This window comes from Ranitomeya imitator, chromosome 3, assembly GCF_032444005.1.
Source record: "Ranitomeya imitator isolate aRanImi1 chromosome 3, aRanImi1.pri, whole genome shotgun sequence".
Lineage (NCBI taxonomy): Eukaryota > Metazoa > Chordata > Amphibia > Anura > Dendrobatidae > Ranitomeya > Ranitomeya imitator.
Genome location: NC_091284.1, coordinates 712,869,026 through 712,892,892, shown reverse-complemented (window position 1 = coordinate 712,892,892; position 23,867 = coordinate 712,869,026). Strand labels below are relative to the sequence as shown.

The following is a 23,867-nucleotide window of genomic DNA, read 5'->3' as shown; positions in this document are numbered from 1 at the left end:
ATATATATATATATATATATACATACTGCATTTCTTGTTTTGACTTGAGAACTATCTGTATATAAATTTCTTTTGGTATATTGTCATGTGGACAGATTTTCTTTCAGATCTCATGCTTGCTGAGGAAATGACCTATCAGATAGAACCAGCTAACTCAGAGCTCCAAAAAAGTCAATGAGTGTGAGAAGTATTTTTACATATCACTCTAACAGAATCAAGCAGTAGCACTGGAATACTTTAAACGCACATATTGTGTAAAGGTAGGTGCACACCCCCACTAATTAGGGAATTTACCGTAATCATTTCAGCCACACCCATCAGTCATAGGTACATATAATGACTCACAAAGCCATACAATCTACATGGAGAATCAATATCTTCACTAGAACCTAGTGACCTGACCTCAGTCACCACAGAGCTGCCAGTGAATGCATTCCAGGGAAGCACCTTTTACACAGGGCTATTATCATACAAAAAATATTATTACGAGCAAACGTTCCCAAGCTTCTTTCTGTATAAGCCTGTTTATCGATTACACCATTGGTAAGAATTTACTCGTTTGTTCTTGATTATATCTATTATTCGAGAAATCCATGTTTTCCTTATATGCAAATCTGCTGTTAAGATCTTTGGGTCGAACATTGATCTGCATGAGAATCTGCCTCCAGAGCTTGTTTTAAATGAAAGAAGGAGTTACCAGTGTGAGAAATGTAACTAACACGGAACAGTAGAACTGAACTTTGTCTCATAAAAAAACACGTTAAAAGCTGTAGAAAAATGGGTTAATTCTACATTGCCAGTGAATGAATAATGAACAGGAGTCAGAGATCCAGGAATGCGTTTTTTTGTCAATGCATTTTGAAGTCTCACACTTCTTCATCAGGACAAGGCTGATGAAGACAGGTCGGGTTTGTCCTGAGGAAGAAGGTGTGGTGGTCCCTACATGTTTCCAGTTTTCAACTATGCCGCTCACAAATTAATGTGTAAAAATTTGCAAATAAGAAATTTCACAAACTGACTTCCAATTACATGTCCGCGCTGGTGACCTTTAGAATAACCCAATCTTTCATAGTTGTTATTAAAGGCAGACTACATTTCGTAGGGTTGGATTTTATACATTTGTGCCAAAGAGATTAAATGAAAGATCTGAATTCAGTGATAAAGCATGTCCCAATATTCTTGTCTATATAGTATATTACATGGCACCCATTGAATCTAATGGCCATCTATATAATGCAATCATGAGTCCTCCAGAGCTCGATCTGCTGTTTGCAGTGAGCTTCTAATTAGTATTTTAGTGGGGACTCCGAATGAATAAACACATTCTGTGAAATCCAAATGCTCTAACAGGATTTTCCTAAGGCCGAGATTCTCCAAAGTTAGTTCTGTAGCATAGTAAAGATATCCATAAACAGGTACAGTATATAGCCCTGACACCACCTGACTATATGGTGACTTGTAGCCCAATGTAGAGGCATAAGTAGGCATAGTGACTTGACTTATGAATATGGCCGATAGCTTAGCATTTTGTAGAAAGATCGCTAGCTGGTTCCTTTAGTTGACAAAGTTTTGGAACCTCTAATGAGACAACTGCTTGAAGAAGAGAACTGTTTAAATAGATCTATCTTATCTCACTCGTGACCGGTGATATTTAACATGTTTTATAGCGTGTTTTTTTTAAAAATGTTGTTGTTTTTAAGAATCATATAAATGGGGGCAAAGTTTTCTTGCCTCTATTAAACCATCCTCGGCTACTTTCTTTAGACTTTACTGTGCTATAGGTTTGGGTCTCTCCTGCTACAGTATACATATAGAAAGAAATTAAGATCTATTACTTCTGGCTTCTTTCATGAAGTGTTCCTCAAGCTGGACCAATGCCAAGTGTACTGAAACCTTATAGGTGTGATTGTGTAATGTAACATACAAGCGTTTTTCCTCATTTCCTGTTCTAACCGACTGATTCATTAGTGCTGTACAATTTTAGCACAAACTGTTTACAAAGGTGATTAGTAAGAAAATTACATCTGAGTTTTTAAGTGGACCAAGTGGCATGGAACATTGAGATGTGTGGAGGTAACAGGATGACGAGTCCCTGACATACGGCATTTCAGTATATAGATCAGAGTCAGCTGAACAAGAAAGTACTAGAGATAGATATATATGTTTAGCTAAATATTCCTCATAAAATACAGAAAATACAGATGAAGTTGTTGTACACCTTCAATAGCAGGCACGAGTCCAGTACATTGATATATACTTACATATGTATTTAAGTGTTTCAAGTGAGAAACCGAGATGAAACCTGTACTGTACTCCAACTATGAATTTTCCAATATATTTAAAAATCATGTTCTTTTCTTGAAACGTTGTGCCCTTTTTTCTACACACATACCTTTGATCACTGTGGCCAAAGAGTTCTATTTTAACCTCATTGATCCACAGAACTTGTTTCCAAAATGCACAGGAGAGGTTTTTTTCTGGTGACTCCTAAATAAAGGCCATATTTGTGCAGGTGTCTCTGAACAGTAAAGCAATGTACCACAACTTCAGAGTCTGCTAAATCTTTCTGAATGTATTTTGCAGGCAAGCAGGATGTGCCTCTATAGCTATCCTACCAGAAGCCATCACTGAAATTTTGTGTGGTCTTCCAGACCTTATCTTGACCTCAACTGTTCCTGTTAATTGCCGTTTCTTAATTACATTTCGAACTGAGCAAAGGACAACTTGAAAAGGCTTTGCTATCTTCTTATAGCCTTCTCCTGCTTTGTGCACCTCCACCATTTTCATTTTTAGAGTGTTAAGGAGCTGCTTAGAAAAACCCATGGCTGCTGTTTTTTGGCACTAGGTTAGAGGAGGCTGGTTTTTTTTTAAAGCTGGGAAGTTTGCATCACCTGGCCTTTCCAAATGATTATAGTGAAGAAGCCATAACCCTAGCAGGCTAATTAAAGGTACCTTCACACATAACGATTTAGTTAACGATATCGTTGCAACGTCACGCTTTTTTGTGAAGTAGCAACGATCCCGCTAACGATCTCGTTATGTGTGACAGCGACCAACGATCAGGCCCCTGCTGAGAGATCGTTGGTCGCTGGGGAATGATCAGGACCTTTTTTTGGTCGCTGATCACCCGCTGTCATCGCTGGATCAGCATGTGTGACGCCGATCCAGTGATGTGTTCACTGGTAACCAGGGTAAATATCGGGTTACTAAGCGCAGGGCCGCGCTTAGTAACCCAATATTTACCCTGGTTGCCATTGTAAAAGTAAAAAAAAAAAACAGTACATACTCACATTCTGATGTCTGTCACGTCCCCCGGCGTCAGCTTACCTGCACTGACTGTGAGCGCCGGCCGTAAAGCAGAGCACAGCGGTGACTGCTTTACGGCCGGCACACTGATTATGTCTGCTCATAATCGTAATAATCTACAATGAACTGGTATGTGGAGATGTCGATTTTTTACATTTAACATATCTACCTGTTAGTGGTACCGCCTCCACCGCGAGGTTCACAGGCTACAGATGTCTTCCATTTTCTATGTATATCTGGAATATAGAATTTGAGTCAGATCATTGACCCTATAAATCTGCACCTACTGATTGGACAAGCCAAGAATTCAGTCCACAATTGACCTATTAATACATCCTTTTGGGTCCCAATGATTATTTTTTGTAAATTAACCAATAGCCCTCCATAATCTTTTAGTATAATAATTCCCATAGAAAATCCCGGCATTACCATTTACAGCCTCCAGATTGGAGCATTGCAGATGCAGGCACATAGTTAAGAACCATACAGGGATATGATAGACATTGACAGCTGTATTAATAACACAAATCTTTTCTCATAGGAATGGAACTAAGAGAAGGAGCCAACATTCCACATCCTAATCCTCATACTGCTGTACAGATCTAAGACAGAGCGAAAATAAAGGTGACAGTATTTGTTCACATGAGTAAGTACACAATGGAGATATCTATCAGAATTACCCTTTATTTGGGACCATGAAACCCCCATTTATGGACCTGAATGTAAAAGAATTAAAGAGCGTTATGCTTGGATCATTCTCTGTTCTGTAGTACTGGCATTTTATTAGTATTAAGCTTCAGTTAAAGGATTGTGTTTTGTGTTACAACTTTCTTAATGGGGTTGACTGAGATTAGAAATATTTTTTTTTCCAAGGTCAGGAGGGATACTGGCTTTTTAAGGCAATGCTCCATGGAAAAAAAATTGTAAAGTAGCTCATGTCAGAGACCAAACTGAAGACAGCATTGCTTCTTTTCTTTTCCTCATAGGCATGAAGTCATACTTTCTCCACCAAAGTGCAAAAAAAGGTGCACAAGCATGAGATCCATTGCAAGCCCTCTCCCAAAAGAGAATGGTTCCTAACAAATCTAACCATTCCTCTGGATAAGAAGACCACAGTGAGGAAGTAGGTAGCTTTCCCTTTGCCAAAGCGGAAATTTAAAAAATCCTTTACTTATTCAGAAAGCCTAGAATGGAAGGGAGCGTTCTTAAATGTGTGAAAAAAAGTGCAGTGCTAATGTGCCGTAACTCAAGTGTGGTCACAACTCCCAGTGAGTTTAGCCCCCCGAGAGTCACAACGACTGGAACACTTCAGTACCTTGGACTTTTAAACAACTCGTTCTCAAGGTGCTGCTCATGAAGGTCAGAGTCGGTGAGTGCGGATGGTCACGTTACTGTAAATATGTGATTTGTATACAATAGGTCATGTGCCAACTAGTCCTGCTTGGCTTCTCTTAATTCACTTGCACTAAGAGAAGTCATGCTTGTCTAGTCAAACTGTGGCCGGAGGTGGAAGCAAATCGCACCCTTGTGGTCACGTGATCTCCTGTTCTCACTGGCAATACCGGTGAATCCTGACAGCTTGTGAACAGCACACTGTCCGGATTCGGAAGTGTGCAGTCGCATAGAGTAAAGTCACAGAAAAGTTGGTTTAACCTGTATATTTTAATAATGTCAGGGAAAAAGGAGGCTCAAACATATTGGATTTCAATGTTTGATCCTTTTGTTCTTAGTACGGTGCCACCACACAACAATACAATGATCATTGACCCCTATTTGTTTACCAGTTTTAGCTAAAACTAGTTAATGGGTGATTTAACTCTATGGTTGGATTTAATTGAAGTATTTTCCCCCACATATACCGTAATCATATTGGTCAATTTAAACCAAGAACTAAAACACTTAGATTTCCTCTAATTCCTAACTGCACGGTATTGAGCAATTTTGGTTGCATTTCCCAGTGTGTGGCCAACCTCACATGTAGGATATTTAGCTATGTTGTCCATAATGACCCTCCATTACTGTGTCTTTAAGAAGCCAGCGTGCTTACAGTAAGCTGCATGGCTTTGTTGATTTGTTACAAATGACATGGATGTAAAAGAACAATATAAGTATTCATCTGAACGCTGATTAAAAGAGTTTGCTGGATACATCATCTTGGAAGCATTCTCCATGTATTTATTTTTAGTGAGCCTTGTAAACACTTCACTTCCCGATTGTGTGACTCCCGCCGGAGCCTCTGTATATAATATATCCATTTAACAATGCAATGGGTTGGGAGAAAGGAAACTTATCCTCCATGGACTTGCATTGTGGTTTATTTGTATCATAACCTTTTGCTCAGACAGTCTTTGATTAATGGCTGAAGTACAATCAGACGGCCATTTGATCTAGAACAATGCTGATTATGTTTCGACTCATCTTAATCATGTCTGAGGAGTCACTACAAGAAATGTCATCTTCTGTGCAGAAATTCCAGCCATAAAATGGAAATTATCTACTGGGATTAGGATGTTTTCTTGCTTTGCTCTTTCATGTCTAGACAAATTGCTCGACTTTATGAGTTATTTTAAGTTCCCATCATGCCTACCATATGTCATCTCCAGCTGCTCCAAAGTAGTCATCAGGTTCCCCAACACCTTAGATAGTGGTTGGCCAAAAGTTTAGATGGGTAACATCTATTTCTGACAACTCGCCCAAACACATGGACACTTAACTGCTAGACATTTCCAACCACTTGGGAAACAAATGCATTGGGTGTTGTAAATCAACAAGCCTAATCCTTTTCTGCCCCGATGTCATCAGATGGGAGAAATCTGTAGACCTCATAGACATTAGATGGTTGGCCAGTCCCACTGAAAGCCACCTTAAATTTAATGTTAACATGGTGAGTCTTAAAGGGAACCGGTCAGCAGGATTGTGCACAGTAACCCACAGACAGTGTCAGGTTGGCATCGTTATACTGATTATAATGATACCTTGGTTGATGAAATCCATCTTGTGGTTGTTCTTTAATCTTTATATTCAGTTTGTAGTTAATAAGATTCTCGTGCCCTAAGGCGGGGTTGGTCATGTGATGCTCTGATTACATATTCATAATGCAGACTGAAGAAAGACTAACATACTGAAGAAAGAGACAAAACAATTCTGCAGGCAGATGCCTGCCATGGCACCTGCTCTGCAGCATAATTGCATGTTTAGTGTGGCAATAATACATTTTCTTGATGTTATCCGCTAGAAGAAAAAACATTTTTAAATGGCGCCACCCGTGCCTGCGCAGTAGCAGCTATAGGTGTGTAGCTGTGATCCAATAGCTGCTGCTGCTGCACATGTGCCGGCATTGCTATCTTACTGGAGAGGAAAAAAATCCTCCTCCAAGATGGCGCCGCCTGCACAGCAGCAGCTATCGGATCACAGCTACACACCTATAGCTTCTACTGCGCAGGCGGCTCCATTTTCAATTCCCCTCCCCCCCCAGCTGGTATTCCTCTGTGAGTGGAGAGCTAGCCACACATTCCTGCCTCTCTCTGTTAACTGTTAACTTCTCTCAGAACTTTTCGTTTAGCTTGCAAGTGTACTTGGAAGTACCCATTTACCATGTCGGGAAGTACCCATTTACCATGTCGGGAAACCCTAAAAACAACAGTAAATTTTTTTCCACCCATACCATACAAATGATACACAATACATTATATAAATCCCATAATATTGCCATTCTAAAATACAAACCCTCAAACAACTTGATAGAAAGATTAGGAAGTTTCAGATTTCAAACACAGAGAAGAAGGTCCTTAAGTACCAAACTAAGCCACGTCCTTAATTGTTAGAATATACAAAATGCCAAAGTAGGGTTGAATACATTTTGTAACACATCTATTCTATAATATAGAAAGTGTTTAAAAAAACCCTTAGGGCTGCAGAATATTATTTCGTTATGTGTAATCAACTATGTAGTCTTCTCTATAGATAAACATTTCTATTTGACTTGATTTCAAGAAGACGGGATGTGCAGTAGGTTTGCCAAGTCACAAACAGGAATGATTATAAAGGGTATTTTTCATAACGGATATGGATCTGTCCCATGATGGACACAAATGGATCCTGATGGAACACATTGACTATAATTGAATCTATTTGGTAATTTTTATGGAAAAAAACAATCTCAGATTGCATGTGAAAATCATAGAACTTGCGGCAAAGCCTCCAAAGGCAAGTACGAGGGTCCAGCACAAGTGTGATCTCGGTCTTACACTGTCAATTTTCCATTGGACATTTACAATGGGCAATAGTATTTTGGGAGAGGGTCAGTCATGTAGGTAGGTGGAACCATCTGTCAGTGATATGCAGAGACCTAATCACTTTGGGTGGTGTCCTACCGCCAGTCTGTTGTATTGGAATGGACTACTTATTGGTGGTGCTCCTTGTGACATTTGTGTGGCACTTTAAGGCTACTTTCACACTAACATCGTGTGACGGACGTCGCGATGCGTCGTTTTGGAGAAAAAACGCATCCTGCAAAGTTGCCCGCAGGATGCGTTTTTTCTCCATAGACTTGCATTAGCGACGCATTGTGACGTATTGCCACACGTCGCATCCGTCGTGCGACGGATGCGTCGTGTTTTTTGGCGGCCGCGACACACAAAAAACGTTCCATGTAACTTTTTTTGTGCATCGGGTCCGCCATTTTCGACCGCGCATGCACGGCCGAAACTCCGCCCCCTCCTCCTTCCCGGAACTTACAATGGGCAGCGGATGCGTTGTAAAACTGCATCCGCTGCCCACATTCTGCTAATCAATCACACTGTCCGTCAGTACGTCGGACATGTACAGTCAGTACGTACGGGCCGACGGTTTGCGACGGCCCGTACCGACGGACTAGTGTGAAAGTAGCCTTAATGGCATCTAGTTAATAATGGTGTCAGAGTGTTTATTGCTGCTTCCTCAATAAAAAGGTAGCTTTTGGAAATGGATTTCATGAAAAAAATGTCACCATTTGGCTTTTGATTCCCTGCGCATTTTACCTTGATGTGGTCTATGGCTGCAAATCAACTAAGAGGCGCTCAGAAACTGACAGGTTAAAGAGGTACAAAATCCTTATCAGACCATCATAAAGGGCTTCCTGACATATTCTCAGTCAGCAACCAGCAATAGTCAGTGCAACATAGAGGCAGCAGAAGGCAAAGGCAGCAACATTGTTAATAAAACTCAATTACAAAGTTCCAACATTACTGATGTATATGGGAAGACATTGCAGATCAGTAACTTTAACAGCTTCCAGACCGGATAATAACTTGTACATTTTGGATCCTACAAGATTTTTTTCCTACGTTTGTTTGGACTAGACGGCATGAAGGAAGCAGAGAATATTTACTTAAGATTCTCAGTAGATATTACGCTACACCTTTAACAAATACCTGTGAATAGTGCCCCGGAGCGAAAGATTAAGGAATTTCATTCTTTATTTATTACACCAGATTGCTCCATGAACAAAAAATAAGCAATGTGCAGCAGCTTCACGGGCAGCTCACTCCATGGAGAAAGTCTAATCCTCCTCGCTTCTGTGTGGATAGAACATAAGCCTTATAAAAACACCACAAGATACTCCTCTCCTGAGTTCACAGTAAAGCACACCTCTACAAAAGATCAAACGGCTAGGTGCAAACAGACATAAAGGTGCTTCTAAATTACCGCTAAAGAAGCCGAAATGCAAAATACGAGAGATGATCTATTCTAAAGGTCTAGAGAATATTCATGTACCAAATATTCAATACAGGAAAGATATATATCTTGGTACCGTGTTAGCCAGTAGATAGAAACATATTTAGAATTGAGAGTCCTCAGTGGTTGATACCTTTTAATGGCTAACTGAGAAGATGATAACAAATTGCAAGCTTTCGAGACTATACACTACTTCTTTGCCTGATGAAGAGACCTGTGTAGTCTCGAAAGCTTGCAATTTGTTACCATCTTTTCAGTTAGCCATTAAAAGGTATCAACCACTGAGGACTCTCAATTCTAAATATTTTTCCAAATATTCTATGACATTTTTGTTTCTGTTTGCTCCCCCATGAAATGTTCCTAGGTCTCTCTCAGACACTTTTATTGTACCTGTATTTAACTCTAGATGTAGATGCTTGGGTGCTCTAAATTGGATTAGTGTCACCTCAAGTGTCACCGCTTGCCTCACTCAATGCCGGATCAAGATTCCTCTCTCACTTCAAATTAGACCTCCTCAGTGCCCATTATTGGGATGACATTGCCATATATACAGTCTTCACTGTTCTACCTTTTTGTAGTGGACAGTGGTGTGATGGTTTTTCATGACCCACCAAGCACCTAGTAGAGAGTGGGAAATAGAGGCGATTAGCCGTCATGGTATATCCTCCACAGCTCTGGACATGCCTTGCTGCCAGGAGAAGTAAGGATACTTACAAACTCAGCAACATCCCTAGTCAACCCTCTATGGAAAAGTCGACCTAAAGACTTGCATCACAAAGTACTTAAAGGATAGGGCTATGGCTAAATTTGGGCTACATAAGAGAGGTATAAACATTAGAGGCCTTTCCAGGAGGCATCCATCTACTCAAAAATGTCACCTGCAGATGTGCTGGACGCACTGGTGCCCCAATAACTGTACTGGAGCTGTAACATACACCAAATGGAAACCATGAGCAAGTGATACAAAAAGTATATTGGGAAATTACATACGGTAATTTCATCTGTAATCATAATAAGTCTTTAACATTTTTTTGTGTTGTGATGTGAATTTTTTGGTCTGGAGTTACAGGTTAATAATGCGAAAGGATTCAACTAAAGCAAATCTGTCACTGTCAAACACACGGGAAGGAGGTGGTGGTCTTACCAGGAGGGTTTTAGTACCTTGGATACCAGTGGGTGTCAAGGCGAATCTCCGAAGGTCAAGGGGCCTGGGCTCTCTTATGTCTCTGCACACAAGCGTGAGCCTTGTGCTTCCGGGTTGCCTCTCGCTGCTCTCTGGTTGTGAGAGTTGGGGTGTCGCTTTCAGAGGGGAGGGCCGGTGTGGAGCCCACTTTGCCCTTGCTCTCCATTCCTGAGGACCAGGACCTGCATCAGGGTGTGGTGTGGTTGGGAGGTGGGACACCAACACTCCCAGCACTGATACTATTCAGGGGTCCCGAAACACCAGGTTTCCCAGTATCAGCTGTTGCCAGGAGATATGGGACGCTATGTCTCCTGGTTCAGGTATGTGGTGGGAGGTTCTTTTCTCTTCGCCCTCCTCGCCTCCTCCTCTGTCTCTGTGGCTAGAGGGTGGAGATTGGGCTTTACCTCAGGTTTTCCATGAGAGGGATATTTTATATATTGTCATCTAGGAAGGGATCTTTGGAAGTCCCTCTCTCTTACGTGGGAGCTGATGAAAAGGACCCTGGCCCCAAAGGGGTCCATAAGTGTGATGGCTTGCACCAAGTGTGTCTGCCATACTCCTGCTGCTGGCCTTTAGTCCGGTCATCTCATCACTGCTCTAGTGTCACAGTCACCAGGGTTTTGCCACATAGGCAACCAATAGTGGTTTCCACTGATTTAGTTTGGTCACCACTAGTGATAAACCTTTATAAGATTCTTTCTTATTACATTACACTTTTGACTTCTTGTCTAAGATTTAAAGGGAATCTGTCACCAGGTTTTTGCCACTTAATCTGAGATAAGCATAATGTAGAGACAGAGATTTTTTTTACAGTATGGGCTTTCTGTACAGTAGATAAAAATGATAAAATCAGAAGCAGCAGTGACTTCACGACTAGCACACATGTGACTGCTAAAGCAATCACTGGGGTCAGCGGCTCTATGGTTGGAGTGCTGGAGCAGGGGTTCGTCAGCATAGCTGCTTATATTAGTTTTATCTACAGCAAATGGCGTTAAGGAATGCATAAATGGAAAACTCCTTTAAGGCTATGTTCACATGTTGTGTTTTTGCTGCCTTTTTTACTGAAAATTTAAATCTGTGTTTTACAGTACCAGCTACTGTAAATCTATGAGATTTCAGAAATCTCATGCACACATATTGAGTTTATTTCCCTGACAGATTTAGAAAACAGCTGCATTTTTTAAAACTGCAGCATGTCATTTTCAGTGTTTTTTCTGCGTATTTGTAGCATTTTTTCACCAATAGAAAATAATGCGTAGGTGTGAAAATGCAGAAAAAACGCAGGTATCAATTTGGGCTGCATTTTTAGTGCTAAAACCTAAGAAAGTTAAATCAGGCTTTTTTTGGGGGCCACTAAACGTTATAAACATGCACAAGACACAGCAAAAACGCAGCAATAAAAACACAGCAAAAACGCATCAAAAACTCAGCAAAACCTGCTTTTTGAATCAGCTTCTTTACTGCCAAGAGAGCAGGTTTTGCGTGCGGAAATAAAATGCAGTAAAAACGCAATGTGTGAACATAGTCTAAGTAGCTGTGAACCCACACTGCTTTAGGTAAATGACTTCTACGTATGTCACTTCTAGCCTGGCATTTCCTCCAGTCATTAACCCAAACACTGTTGAGAGTCTGTTTCCTGCTTGGTGTTATTGAGTAACCCTTATTAAAAGCACACCAGCAAAACACTGCTTATCATTACTTCACTTGCAGCCTTTTGCTGACTTCCGTAAATAGTCATTTTATCTGATTGGCAAGCTTGGTCTGGCTACAAAAAACACACATCTATTATAATAGTGTAATAATAACATTACATATACTGTAATAAAAATAAAAATTCTTATATATTATACGCTTTCAAAAAGAGAAATGGTAATAGTTTATTTTGGAAACTAAATGAATTCATTGATATTTCTTTTTTGGTTCATTCACTTTGCATTTTGTTAATTGATAAAAATTAAATCATTTACAGGTTTATGTTTTTGCATCATTCTTACTTTTCAGCATTTTTTCCACACCTGCCTAAAACATTTGCACAGTACTTAAAGGGAACCTGTCACACCCAAAATCGAAGATGAGCTAAGCCCACCAGCATCAGGGGCTTATCTACAGCATTCTGTAATGCTGTAGATAAGCCCCCGATGTATCCTGAAAGATGAGAAAAAGAGGTTAGATTATACTCACCCAGGGGCGGTCCAGGTCCGGCGCCTCCTATCTTACGATGATGTCCTCTTCTTGTCTTCACGCTGCGGCTCTAGCGCAGGTGTACTTTGTCTGCCCTGTTGAGGGCAGAGCAAAGTACTGCAGTGAACAGGCACTGGCCCTCTCTGACCTTTCCCGGCACCTGCGCACTGCAGTACTTTGACCGCACCGGGACCGCCCCTGGGTGAGTATAATAACATAACCTCTTTTTCTCATCTTTCAGAACTGAATGTTATAAAGGACTACAACTTATTCGGGTCAATGATCACTCAAGATGCAGCGACGACCCTGGAAGTCAATATAATAGCTATGGGCAAATTAAAGGGAACCTGTCACCCCCAAAATCGATGGTGAGGTAAGCGTACCATCATCAGGGGCTTATCTACAGCATTCTGTAATGCTGTAGATAAGCTCCCGATGTTACCTGAAAGAGGAGAAAAAGACGTTAGATTATACTCACCCAGGGGCGGTCCTGCTGCGGTCTGATCAAATGGGTGTCTCAGGTACAGAATGCTGTAGATAAGCCCCTGATGACGGTGAGCTTACCTCACCATCGATTTTGGGGGTTACAGGTTCCCTTTAACAATGAAGTCACTAGACAAAGTCTTCAAATCGAGAAGATTTCACTGATGACGAAGACTCGGCTCGTATATGTAGTAACATATGGATTCAAAAGCTGGATGATAAAAAAACCAGATGGAAGAATCAACGCCTTAGAAATGTGTTACTGGAGAAAAATGTTATCAATACCATGGATGGCAAGAAGAACAAACAAATCCATTTCGAACAAATCAAGCCAGACATGTCACTTAAAGCAAGGATCACCAAAGCTGCCACTTCTCTACTTTGGACACATCATATAAAGAGAGCAATCACTGAAGAAGGCCATCATGGTTGGAAAAATATAAGGGACAAGGCAAATACGAACACCAGCAACCCGAAGGCTTGATATTATCAAAATAACGGCAGAAAAGACACTGATGGACATATTTAGGCTTGCGCAAGATCGATCTTCCTACGGATCAGTCATCCATCAAGTCACCATGACTCGAGATTGAGTCGAAGGCCATTAAATAAATAATAAATGATACTATATATACACTGCTCAAAAAAATAAAGGGAACACTTAAACAACAGAATATAACTCCAAGTAAATCAAATTTCTGTGAAATGAAGCTGTCCACTTAGGAAGCAACACTGTTTGACAATCAATTTCACATGCTGTTGTGCAAATGGAATAGACAACAGATGGAAATTATTGTCAATTATCAATACACACTCAATAAAGGAGTGGTTCTGCAGGTGGGGACCACAGACCTCATCTCAGTACCAATGCTTTCTGGCTGATGTTTTGGTCACTTTTGAATGTTGGTTGTGCTTTCACACTCGAGGTAGCATGAGCCGGACTCTACAAGTGGCTGAGGTAGTGCAGCTCATCCAGGATGGCACATCAATGCGAGCTGTGGCAAGAAGGTTTGCTGTGTCTGTCAGCGTAGTGTCCAGAGACTGGAGGCGCTACCAGGAGACAAGCCAGTACACCAGGAGACATAGAAGGGGCCATAGGAGGGGAACAACCCAGCAGCAGGACCGCTACATCAGCCTTTGTGCAAGGAGGAACAGGAGGAGAACTGCCAGAGCCCTGCAAAATGACCACCAGCAGGCCACACATGTGCATGTGTCTGCACAAATAGTTAGAAACCGACTCCATGAGGATGGTCTGAGTGTACGACGTCCACAGATGGGGGTTGTGCTCACAGCCCAACACCGTACAAGATGCTTGGCATTTGCCACAGAACACCAGGATTGGCAAATTCGCCACTGGCGCCGTGTGCTCTTCACAGATGAAAGCTGGTTCACACTGAGTACATGTGACAGACGTAGCAGAGTCTGGAGACGCCGTGGAGAGCGATTTGCTGCCTGCAACATCCTTCAGCATGACCAGTTTGGCAGTGGGTCAGTAATGGTGTGCGGTGTCATTTTCTTGGAGGACGCACAGCCCTCCATGTGCTCGCCAGTGGTAGCCTGACTGCCATTAGGTACCGATATGAGATCCTCAGACCCCTTGTGAGAACATCTGCTGATGCGGTTAGCCTTGGGTTCCTCCTAATGCAGGACAATGCCAGACTTCATGTGGCTGGAATGTGTCAGCAATTCCTGCAAGATGAAGGCATTAAAGCTATGGACTGGCCTGGCCGTTTCCCAGACCTGAATCCGATTGATCACATCTAGGACATCATGTCTCGCACCATCCACCAACGTCACGTTGCACCACAGACTGTCCAGGAGTTGGTGGATGCTTTAGTCCAGGTCTGGGAGGAGATCCCTCAGGAGACCATCAGCCGCCTCATCAGGAGCATGCCCCGGTGTTGTAGGGAGGTCATACGGGCACGTGGAGGCCACACACACTACTGAGCATCATTTCCTTGTCTTGATGCATTTCCACTGAAGTTGGATCAGCCTGTAATTTAATTTTCCGCTTTGATTTTGAGCATCATTCAAACTCCAGACCTCCTTGGGATTTTAGTTGTGATTTACGTTGATCATTTTTAGGTTTTATTGTTCTCAACACACTCCACTATGTAATGAATAAAGATTTACAACTGTAATATTTCATTCAGTGATATCTAGGAAGGGGGATTTTAGTGCTCCCTTTATTTTTTTGAGCAGTGTATATACATATACACACACATATATAACCCATAACATGAAAGTAAGATTAATAATATAGCTTTCATTACAAAATATTCAGTTTTACTCAAATTAGTTGATGCAAAATGAATAGACCCCACATCAAAATCTACTACATCTAATATTTTCTATGTCCGTCATGATTATTAAGGCACCAAGTCTTCAAGGCATGTAATGAACAAATTGGTGACATATTGCAACATTGCTTTTTTTTCCATTCTTTACGAACGATCTCTTTTCTAAAACCTTACATCTACCAAAGTCACAAAGTCATAGTAGCATCTTCTCTTTCAATTTAGACTTGCATTTTTTCTAAATGCATGGCACCTACAGTGAAACATGGTGGTGACAGTGCCCTCGTGTGGGGCTGTATGACTGCTGCTGATGTCAGGGAGTTACATTTCATTGTTGGGGTCATGAATTCACAGATGTCTTTCTTTATATCGAAAGAGAAAAAAAAACGCTGCCAAAATGCCTAATGTGAACGTAGCCTTAAAAATCAGAGAGATCACACAAAATACTAGATGTAGTTTTTGATGTGGTGATGTGGGATGTATTCGTTTTTGTATCAACACATTGGAGTAAAATAGAACTGTTGATACTTTATTTTTATCAATTAACAAAAGTTTGGATGGGGTATGACTGCAGTATCAGTCTATTGGTTTGTGTGTTGTCTGCTATCATGGAGATGCTGATTAATTGCAGTGATCATCATGTTTAATCAGCAATGATCAAATAATAATTTACAGAAAGTACTTCCCAGTAATTTCCATTAGGAGCTTAACAAATAGCAATGGGATCCCATATTAAATTTAGGTTCCTTCTCCACCATGACCACCTTCAGCAATAAGCTCACAGTCACAACTTTACAGAAGAGTGATAATGCACACAATGATGTATTGAAGGCAAAGATAATACACACTGTGATGTCAGAATAAAATGATTAACTCACTGAAGTTATAGCGCAAATCTAATATGCACACTGATATGACAATAGCTTCATTATACGCAGGTAGCGGTCACAGAACAGGGATAATGCGCACCATGATGTGACAGTGCAAGAATATTCTACTTAGTGAAGTAATAGCACAGGAATTATAAAGTGATGTCATAGTTTAGGGGTTAAACATAAAGTAATGCTAATTGCCTCTTCAGAGAGAAAGAGGACTAGAACTCTAGTGTCACCTATTGGAAGTAGCAATCCTAAAAGTCAATATCGACTCTCTAACGAGCCTTGTCACATGACATAGGATTAAAGCCAAAACCAAAATCTCAGTGTCTGCAAATTGAGATTTTGGTTTGGGATTTTATCCTAAGTCATGTGTCAAGGCTGGTTAGAGAGTCAATATTGACTTTTAGGATTGCTACTTCCTATAGGTGGCACTAGAATTCTAGTCCTCTTACTCTCTGAAGTGACAAGTTGCATATTTCCCAGAGGAGCATTGCGGCTTAAAAGTCTCCTCACCTTGGCATGTCAGGCTTGACATGTCACTCTCCGCAAGGCAAAATGTTACCCCTTGGATCCTCTATTCAGACAGGCCGGTCAGCAACATACAGGAAGACGAAGTACCAGAAGTAACAGCAATGCATGTGGTCAGAGACAAGCCAGAAATTGGAATCAGACGGGAGCGTGGGATCCAAAATGTGAGACAAAAGACGTAGTTGGGGTATGAGCCAAAGAGTCAAAGCCAGACCGGAAACGTAGTAACAGCTTGAATTCTGAACCCTTGCCTCTCGCTTTCCATCTCTGAGTCATACACCGTAGGAAACCACCAAACACACACTGAGTCACGGACAGGGAACGGGTCAGGCACAAATACGGGTAATCAGAGGCAGAAGGATCACTAGGGTATATGGGTCAGCTGCTCAAGCCAGGGACTGGAACTATCATTGACAAATGCTACCAGGAGTGGCACCAATAAATAGCCACCCAAGAATCAAAGAGAGGCAGGAAAGGGTCAACCCACCATAACCAGGCCAGGGAAGGAAAAGCAAGAAGCAAACCCCGACCTGGATCATGACAGATCCCACATAAAGTGATGTCACAGTGCAGAAAGAATGCACACAATAATGTCACACTACAGGGATAATGCACACCATGATATTGTAGTACAGGAATCATGCATACAGAAAACAAAGACCTAGCTAGTCTTACCTTCACCCATAGCAAAGATTCTGTTAGCTAACCTAGCCCTGTATATAAGGGACTTGGCCAAAGAAAAGAGGCTTGCTGGTACCTCCATATTTACTCCAGCAACAAGCACCAGGGGTCGTCATCAGGATTTTATACCTCAAACTAATCGCATGTACAGTATGTAAAGGTTCTTTAATGCTGAATAAATCCTGACCTGTTTTTGCTTTTAAGAGAAAACCATAGTTGTATGCTAATTAGTTGAAAGTGCAGTGGGTGGGGCCTTGCAGTTACAGCTCTCCTGCCTCTTTCCATATCCCCCGCCTCTGCCTGCCTCCCATCTTTGACTTACAGGCCACTGAAACATGAGTGATCTAGAGACAGAAGGCAGGCAGAGGCGGGGGATATGGCGAGAGGCAGGAGAGGGGTAAGTGCAAGACCCCACCTACTGCACCTGTAACTCATTAGCATACAATTTCAACTATTTTTTTAATATAGTAAAACGGATTTGTGCAAGAAAGGTAAGGATTTACTCAGCATTAAAGCGCCTTTACATACATGTCTAAAATCCTGAGATGTATACATCCAATACAGTATAATAATTTATCCCAATATAAGTTGTATAATATTAAAATATCAATATTATATTCAGATTGCCTGCTTATTATAACTGGCAAGGCAGGAAGCAATTTCCACACTACACCATTACAGGAAATAAAATATCAAAATATGTTTGGGGATTTTCTTATTTTTAAGTAAAAAGTATTAAAAAGACCATAAATTCTCAAGCGAGAGGTCAAAGAACATGTATTCTACAGCATTTTAAGTATTTTCTTGCTCTTATTACTAAGAGATCTCTGTAATTTCAGGTAATGAGATTTGTGAGGCTTCTTTATTTCTGGGAAGAATAAGCAGCTAATTTATCTGGCACATGAAATGCAATAATATGGAACTGAAAGTAACTGACGCAAAGTAACAGCACAAAAATCCCAGTGAAATCATTGGTGACAAATGACAACAAGAAGTGTCAGATGTAGAGAGTCCCTATGATTCTCTACTATGTAGAACTAGTCAGTGTGTCAGCCATTGTATAGTGCTCCATATGGTGCTGTATTACAAGGTTATTCTGCACTAGAAGTAGAACTCGTAACTTGGGTAATATCCATTTCCAAAAGTCTTTCTTCCCATCTTTCAATAACTAGCTTATTGCTTGAGGTCTGACTAATGTGACCCCCATCAATCCCTGGAAAGTGACTCTAAGATGCCTTGTCTGAATGACTGGGCATTCGGGCAATTCATTCCCTCTCTGTGGGACTATCGAAAACAGCCAAATACAGCACTCAGCTTCTTCTGGCTGTCTCATAGAGAATGCATGGAGTAGAGTACAAATATCAAGTTAGGTTGGCCATTTTAGCCATTGGACCCCCACTGGTCAGCTAGTTCTGACCTATCTTATAAATAGGTGACAACTTTTAAAGATGGGTATAAGTCTTTAAGGCTGGTTTCACATTTGCGTTTTTTGCCGCAGCATTTGTACCGCATATAAACGCATGCGTCGTGTTTTCCTATATTTAACATTAAAAACGCATGCGGTTTTTTTTGTTCGCGTTTTGCTGCGTTTGACGACGCATGCATCTTTTCGTCGCTTGCGGCTTGGCGCGGAAATGCAACATGTAGTAATTTCTAGAGGCGTCTATTTGCCGCCAGGAAAAGCATGCATTCGATTGCGCAAGGTTTGCGTAAAAAATATGCATTGCTGTCTATATAAACGCATGCGTTTTTAAGCACATGCTTTTGGTTGCGTTTTTGAATGCATGCGTTTCAATAAAGAAAAACAAGTCTAGACACTGATAAGCCACCCCCCACCATCAAAGTGATAAAGGGATCCAAACCCTAAGCCTAAGCCACCATCAAGGTGATAAAGGGATCCAAACTCTAACCCTAACCCTAACCCTAGCCCTAACCCTAGCCCCAACCCTAATGGGTAAATGGAAATAAATACATTTTTTTAATTTTTTAATTTTTCCCTAAGGCTACGTTCACATTAGCGTCATGCGACGCTGCGTCGCCGACGCAACGCACGACGCATCGGAAACGCACGCAAAAACGCAACTTTTGTGACGCAAGCGTCGGACGCATGCGTCGTAAAACGCAGCGTTTTTGGTGCGTTTTTACAAAAACGCAGCGTTTTACGACGCATGCGTTGTCAAACACTGATTAGATCTTTACACACAATTTAGTGTCTAGACACTAGATAACACCACCAATGAATAGAAGAGGGTGGGTCTAGTGTCTAGACAATCGATAATGCCACCAATGGGTAGATGGGGGTGGGTATTAATGTAATAGTGGTATATATACCCCGGCATACATTATTTCCAACCATAGAGCATCAAGATGGATCGTTCCATGGAGAGTATCTACCTCACTTTTCAGCTGGAATTAGCCCTTGCTATAGCTTATGCTTTTGCCTGTCAAGAACAGAGGAAAAGAGACAAACAACGGAGAAGGAGTCGTCGGCGTTTTTGGCTACACCCTATAGTGGAAGTCCGAGAGAGTCGTGGAGTGTACCATTGTCTTTTTGGCGAATTAAATGAGAACCAGGACAAATATTTTGAGTACACCAGGATGTCAAAAGACAGCTTCCGATATCTGCTGCGTCTGGTGGAAGGAGCCATTTCCAGGCAGGACACGCAGCTCCGTAAATCGATTTCCCCTGAGGAACGTCTGCTGGTGACTCTACGGTACGTAATGGAATGTGAAGGATTTATATGTTCTTGCCACTTTTTAAATTAACGTGTTTTTGTTTTTTGGGGTGGGGGATTGTAATTAAAAATGAAAAATTCTTTCATAACAATTAAATTAATTATATTTATTTATTTATTTTTCTTCTTGTCAGTTTCCTGGCTACCGGAGAGACATTGAGATCACTGCATTTCCAGTTTCGGATTGGAGTCTCAACACTGTCGGGTATTATTGCAGACACATGCCGCGCATTGTGGGACAACCTCAGGGAGGAATTTTTACCCATCCCTACAAGAGAATTATGGCATGCCAACGCCCAAAAATTTGAAAACGTTTGTGATTTCCCTAACTGTATCGGAGCCGTGGATGGCAAGCACATTAGGATTACCAAGCCTTCAAGAAGTGGATCTCTTTTTTATAATTATAAAAAATACTTTTCCACCGTGCTGATGGCAATTGCAGGTGCGGACTGCAGGTTTCTCGCTGTGGACATTGGAGCGTTTGGTCGTGCAAATGATTCACGGACATTTAAGGAGTCTGACATGGGCCGAAGATTATACGAGAACAATTTTAATTTCCCCCATCCACGACCTCTTCCTAACACCGAAGGCCCGGCCCTGCCATTTGTTGTGGTTGGGGATGAGGCTTTTCAAATGTGTGGCAACCTACTTAAACCGTACTCTAGTCGGGGGTTGGACCGCACAAAAAGTATTTTTAATTATAGACTGTCCAGGGCCCGGAGAACTGTGGAGTGCGCCTTTGGCATTCTGGTGTCCAAATGGCGTATCTTAGGATCCGCAATAAATTTGAAAATTGAGACAGTGGATGAGGTGGTGAAGGCGTGTGTGGTTCTACACAATTTTATTATTGATAAAGAGAGAGTCAACGTGGAACTCGATGAACCCATACAAAATCCATTGCCTGATTATCAAGCTCATCCTCTGCGGACAACTTTGGAGATTGCTCATATGAGGGACCAATTTGCTGCATATTTTGTTTCCGATGTTGGCCGTGTTTCTTGGCAAGATCAAATGGTGTAATTCAACGTGTTGTTATGATGTTATGTAAACACTGTGGAGCCCATGTAATGTAACCATCATATGTTTGGTTATTAATGTCACCCGATTGTCTAATGCGTTGTGTTTGTTAATAAAGTTTATTGTGCCTTTCCGCCTTTCCGTTTTCACAAAACAAATCTCCCATCCGTTTTTCCATAGTAATTGTAAAAAATCCTATTTTATTGAAAGTAATGATTGTCCCACAAAATTTATGTGAGCACCAGTACCCAAATGGACTGTGACAAAACAATAAAATTTGCAGCCGTGAGTACCATAGTTTTGACGTATAAAACTTCATCGGCTCCCACCTTGTTAACCATAATTAATACTGAAGACTATTTTCATATGGAACCTGGCTTGACAAGGAGGGAAACTATCATGTTTGCAAAACTCTACAGAGTTAACACTATTGTACTCAGGATGGTAGAATTTGTCCAGAGTCAAATAGTGGCGACACTGTGAACATTGCTTCCACCTCACCTGACCAATATTTTAAAGGGAACCAGTCACCTGTATTTTGTGGAACTGGAACACCCCAAAACTCTGCCCATATGAGCCAAAAACAGTCCCACCAAATTCAGGTGACAGGTTCCCTTTAAGGTACATTAATAAAACTATTCTACAACGATAACTACCAGTGATACCACCGGACCGTGATCGTTGTTTATTGGTAGTGTGGTTGATGGAGAGCTGTCACACAGCCAGCTCTCCAGCAACCCAAAAAGAGCAAGTCCCGTGTAATCTGGGAAATGTTATGAAGCGCATGGCCGCACTCACGATGTTTACCATTGTAAATGTAGTTATTAAAAATACAAAACAACATTTTATTACGGTGTGTGACACGTCCAAAAAAAAAATTGTTTCCAAAATTGTGCTGATGTAAAGTAGGCAAAAGAGTCTCCTAATTCTGCCATGGAGTTGAGATAGGTTATTAGGGTGGAGGTGAAGAGCTACGTAAAATCTTTGATCCACCATGAAGGCTATAGAATTCTAGCACTTTTCCCCTTCTTGCGTCTGTCTTCTGGTTTTGAAGAATCATTAAAGGGACAAACAATCCAAACATTTTCTTTATATAGGGGGGATGTTTATCTCACTGTTTGCACTGTCTAGACACTGTCTAGACACCTTTTTGTTCAATTTTATGTAACGACGCATGCGTCGTACAACGCACGCACGACGCACACACGCGACGCAAGTGCGTTGTCAATGTGTTTCAATGGAGATTTTAACGCAATGTCGACGCACGAGCGACGCAAGTGCGACGCATGCGTTTTTTAGACGCTCGAAAAATGCAACATTGTCGCGTCTCCGACGCCACCCAGGTGCGGTGAAACGACGCATGCGTCGTGCGTTTTACCGAAAACGCACGACAACGCAACGCATGCGTCCCCAATGTAAAAGATAGGGGCGCATGACGCATGCGTTGCCGTGCGTCGGCGACGCAGCGTCGCATGACGCTAATGTGAACGTAGCCTAACTAAGGAGTTGATAAAGGGGGTTTGATTTCTATTTATAAGGGGTTTTCTAGTGGATTTTTATGATTGGCAGCTGTCACACACTAAGGCTACGTTCACATTAGCATCATGCGACGCAGCGTCGCCGACGCACAACAACGCATGCGTCATGCGCCCCTATCTTTATCATTGGGGACGCATGCGTTGCGTTGTCATGCGTTTTTGTAAAAATGCATGACGTATGCGTCGTTTCACCGCACCTGTGTGGCGTCGGAGACGCCTCATGTTGCATTTTTGTAGCGTCTAAAAAACACATGCGTCGCACTTGCGTCGCTCATGCGTCGTCATTGCGTTACAATCTCCCATTGAAACCAATTGACAACGCACGAGACGCAAGCGCGTGCGTCGTGTGACGCATGCGTCGTTAAATAAAATTAAACAAAAAAGTGTCTAGACAGTGTCTAGACAGTGAAGACAGTGATAAAAACATCCCCCATATATAAAGAAAATGTTTGGATTGTTTGTCACTTCTGCTGCAGCATCTACAGACAACACACCAGACCAGACTTCTTCATCTGCTGTCCAGAGATGTAAGTATAGAATGATTCTGTGCATTTTCTACATGTTTTATTTTTAAATTGTTTTTGCAAGTTGTGTATTATATTCTGCACTGTGGTTGTTTAAAGATATTGTTGTATTTTTAGTCTGGTTGTGATGTATGGCGTTGTATAGGATGGCGTTTCATTGTCTGCGGCCTTGATTATTGTTCTTTCCAGGATAGATTTTTCTTTTCCATTTATTGGTTTGGTGGTGTTTTTTGTATTCAGTTGTGATGTATTTTTCTTGCGTTATATGAATTTAATTGTCTCCTGCCCTGTCGGTTTTATTGTAAAGTATGGTAGTATAGAATGATTCTGCGCCCTTTTATTAAATGTAATAATTTATATTGCAAGTTGTGTATTATGTTCTGCACTGTGGTTGTGTAAAGACATTGTTGTATGTTTCTGGTTGTGATGTATGGCTTTGTATGGCCTTTTATTGTCTCCGGCCCTGTCGGTTTTAAAGTATGGTGGTGTATCCAGGATTGCCGTTTCTGTCCTTAATTTTTGGGGGTTGTTAATTTTTTCCTTTAAAAAATCTATTGTGTTTTTTGGGTTGCTCCGTGCATACTGTTGTTCCAAATTTTATTTATTTTTTTTTAAATATAAAGGTTTGCTTTTTTAATCAGTTTGGTATTTAAGGTCTTTATAATGTTTTTTTATTTTTTTTTTTTTATTTTTTTAAATTGTCACGTATGGCGGTATGGTTTTGCTTTTATTTTGACTTTTTGCAATCAATGTAGTAAACATTTTTTTAAACAAAACTCTCTTTTTGGATTACGTTGTTGT

The 23,867-nt window shown here is 41.2% G+C and overlaps 2 protein-coding genes across 3 annotated transcripts in view; one reads left to right on the top strand and one right to left on the bottom strand.

The window, feature by feature from the left end:
- Positions 1 to 23,867, bottom strand: part of HDAC7 (histone deacetylase 7) — a 579,208-nt gene that overhangs the window by 222,458 nt on the left and 332,883 nt on the right. For both annotated transcript variants that reach the window (XM_069758685.1, XM_069758686.1), the window contains exon 3: positions 3,476 to 3,542. The gene's annotated coding sequence lies outside the window, so the exon portion shown is untranslated. The remainder of the gene's footprint in view (positions 1 to 3,475; positions 3,543 to 23,867) is intronic.
- LOC138670908 (uncharacterized) lies at positions 19,314 to 21,821 on the top strand. The gene is made up of 2 exons (XM_069758683.1): positions 19,314 to 19,966; positions 20,122 to 21,821. The coding sequence occupies exons 1-2, from the start codon at positions 19,620 to 19,622 to the stop codon at positions 21,005 to 21,007; spliced, it is 1,233 nt and encodes a 410-aa protein (XP_069614784.1). The 5' UTR covers positions 19,314 to 19,619; the 3' UTR covers positions 21,008 to 21,821.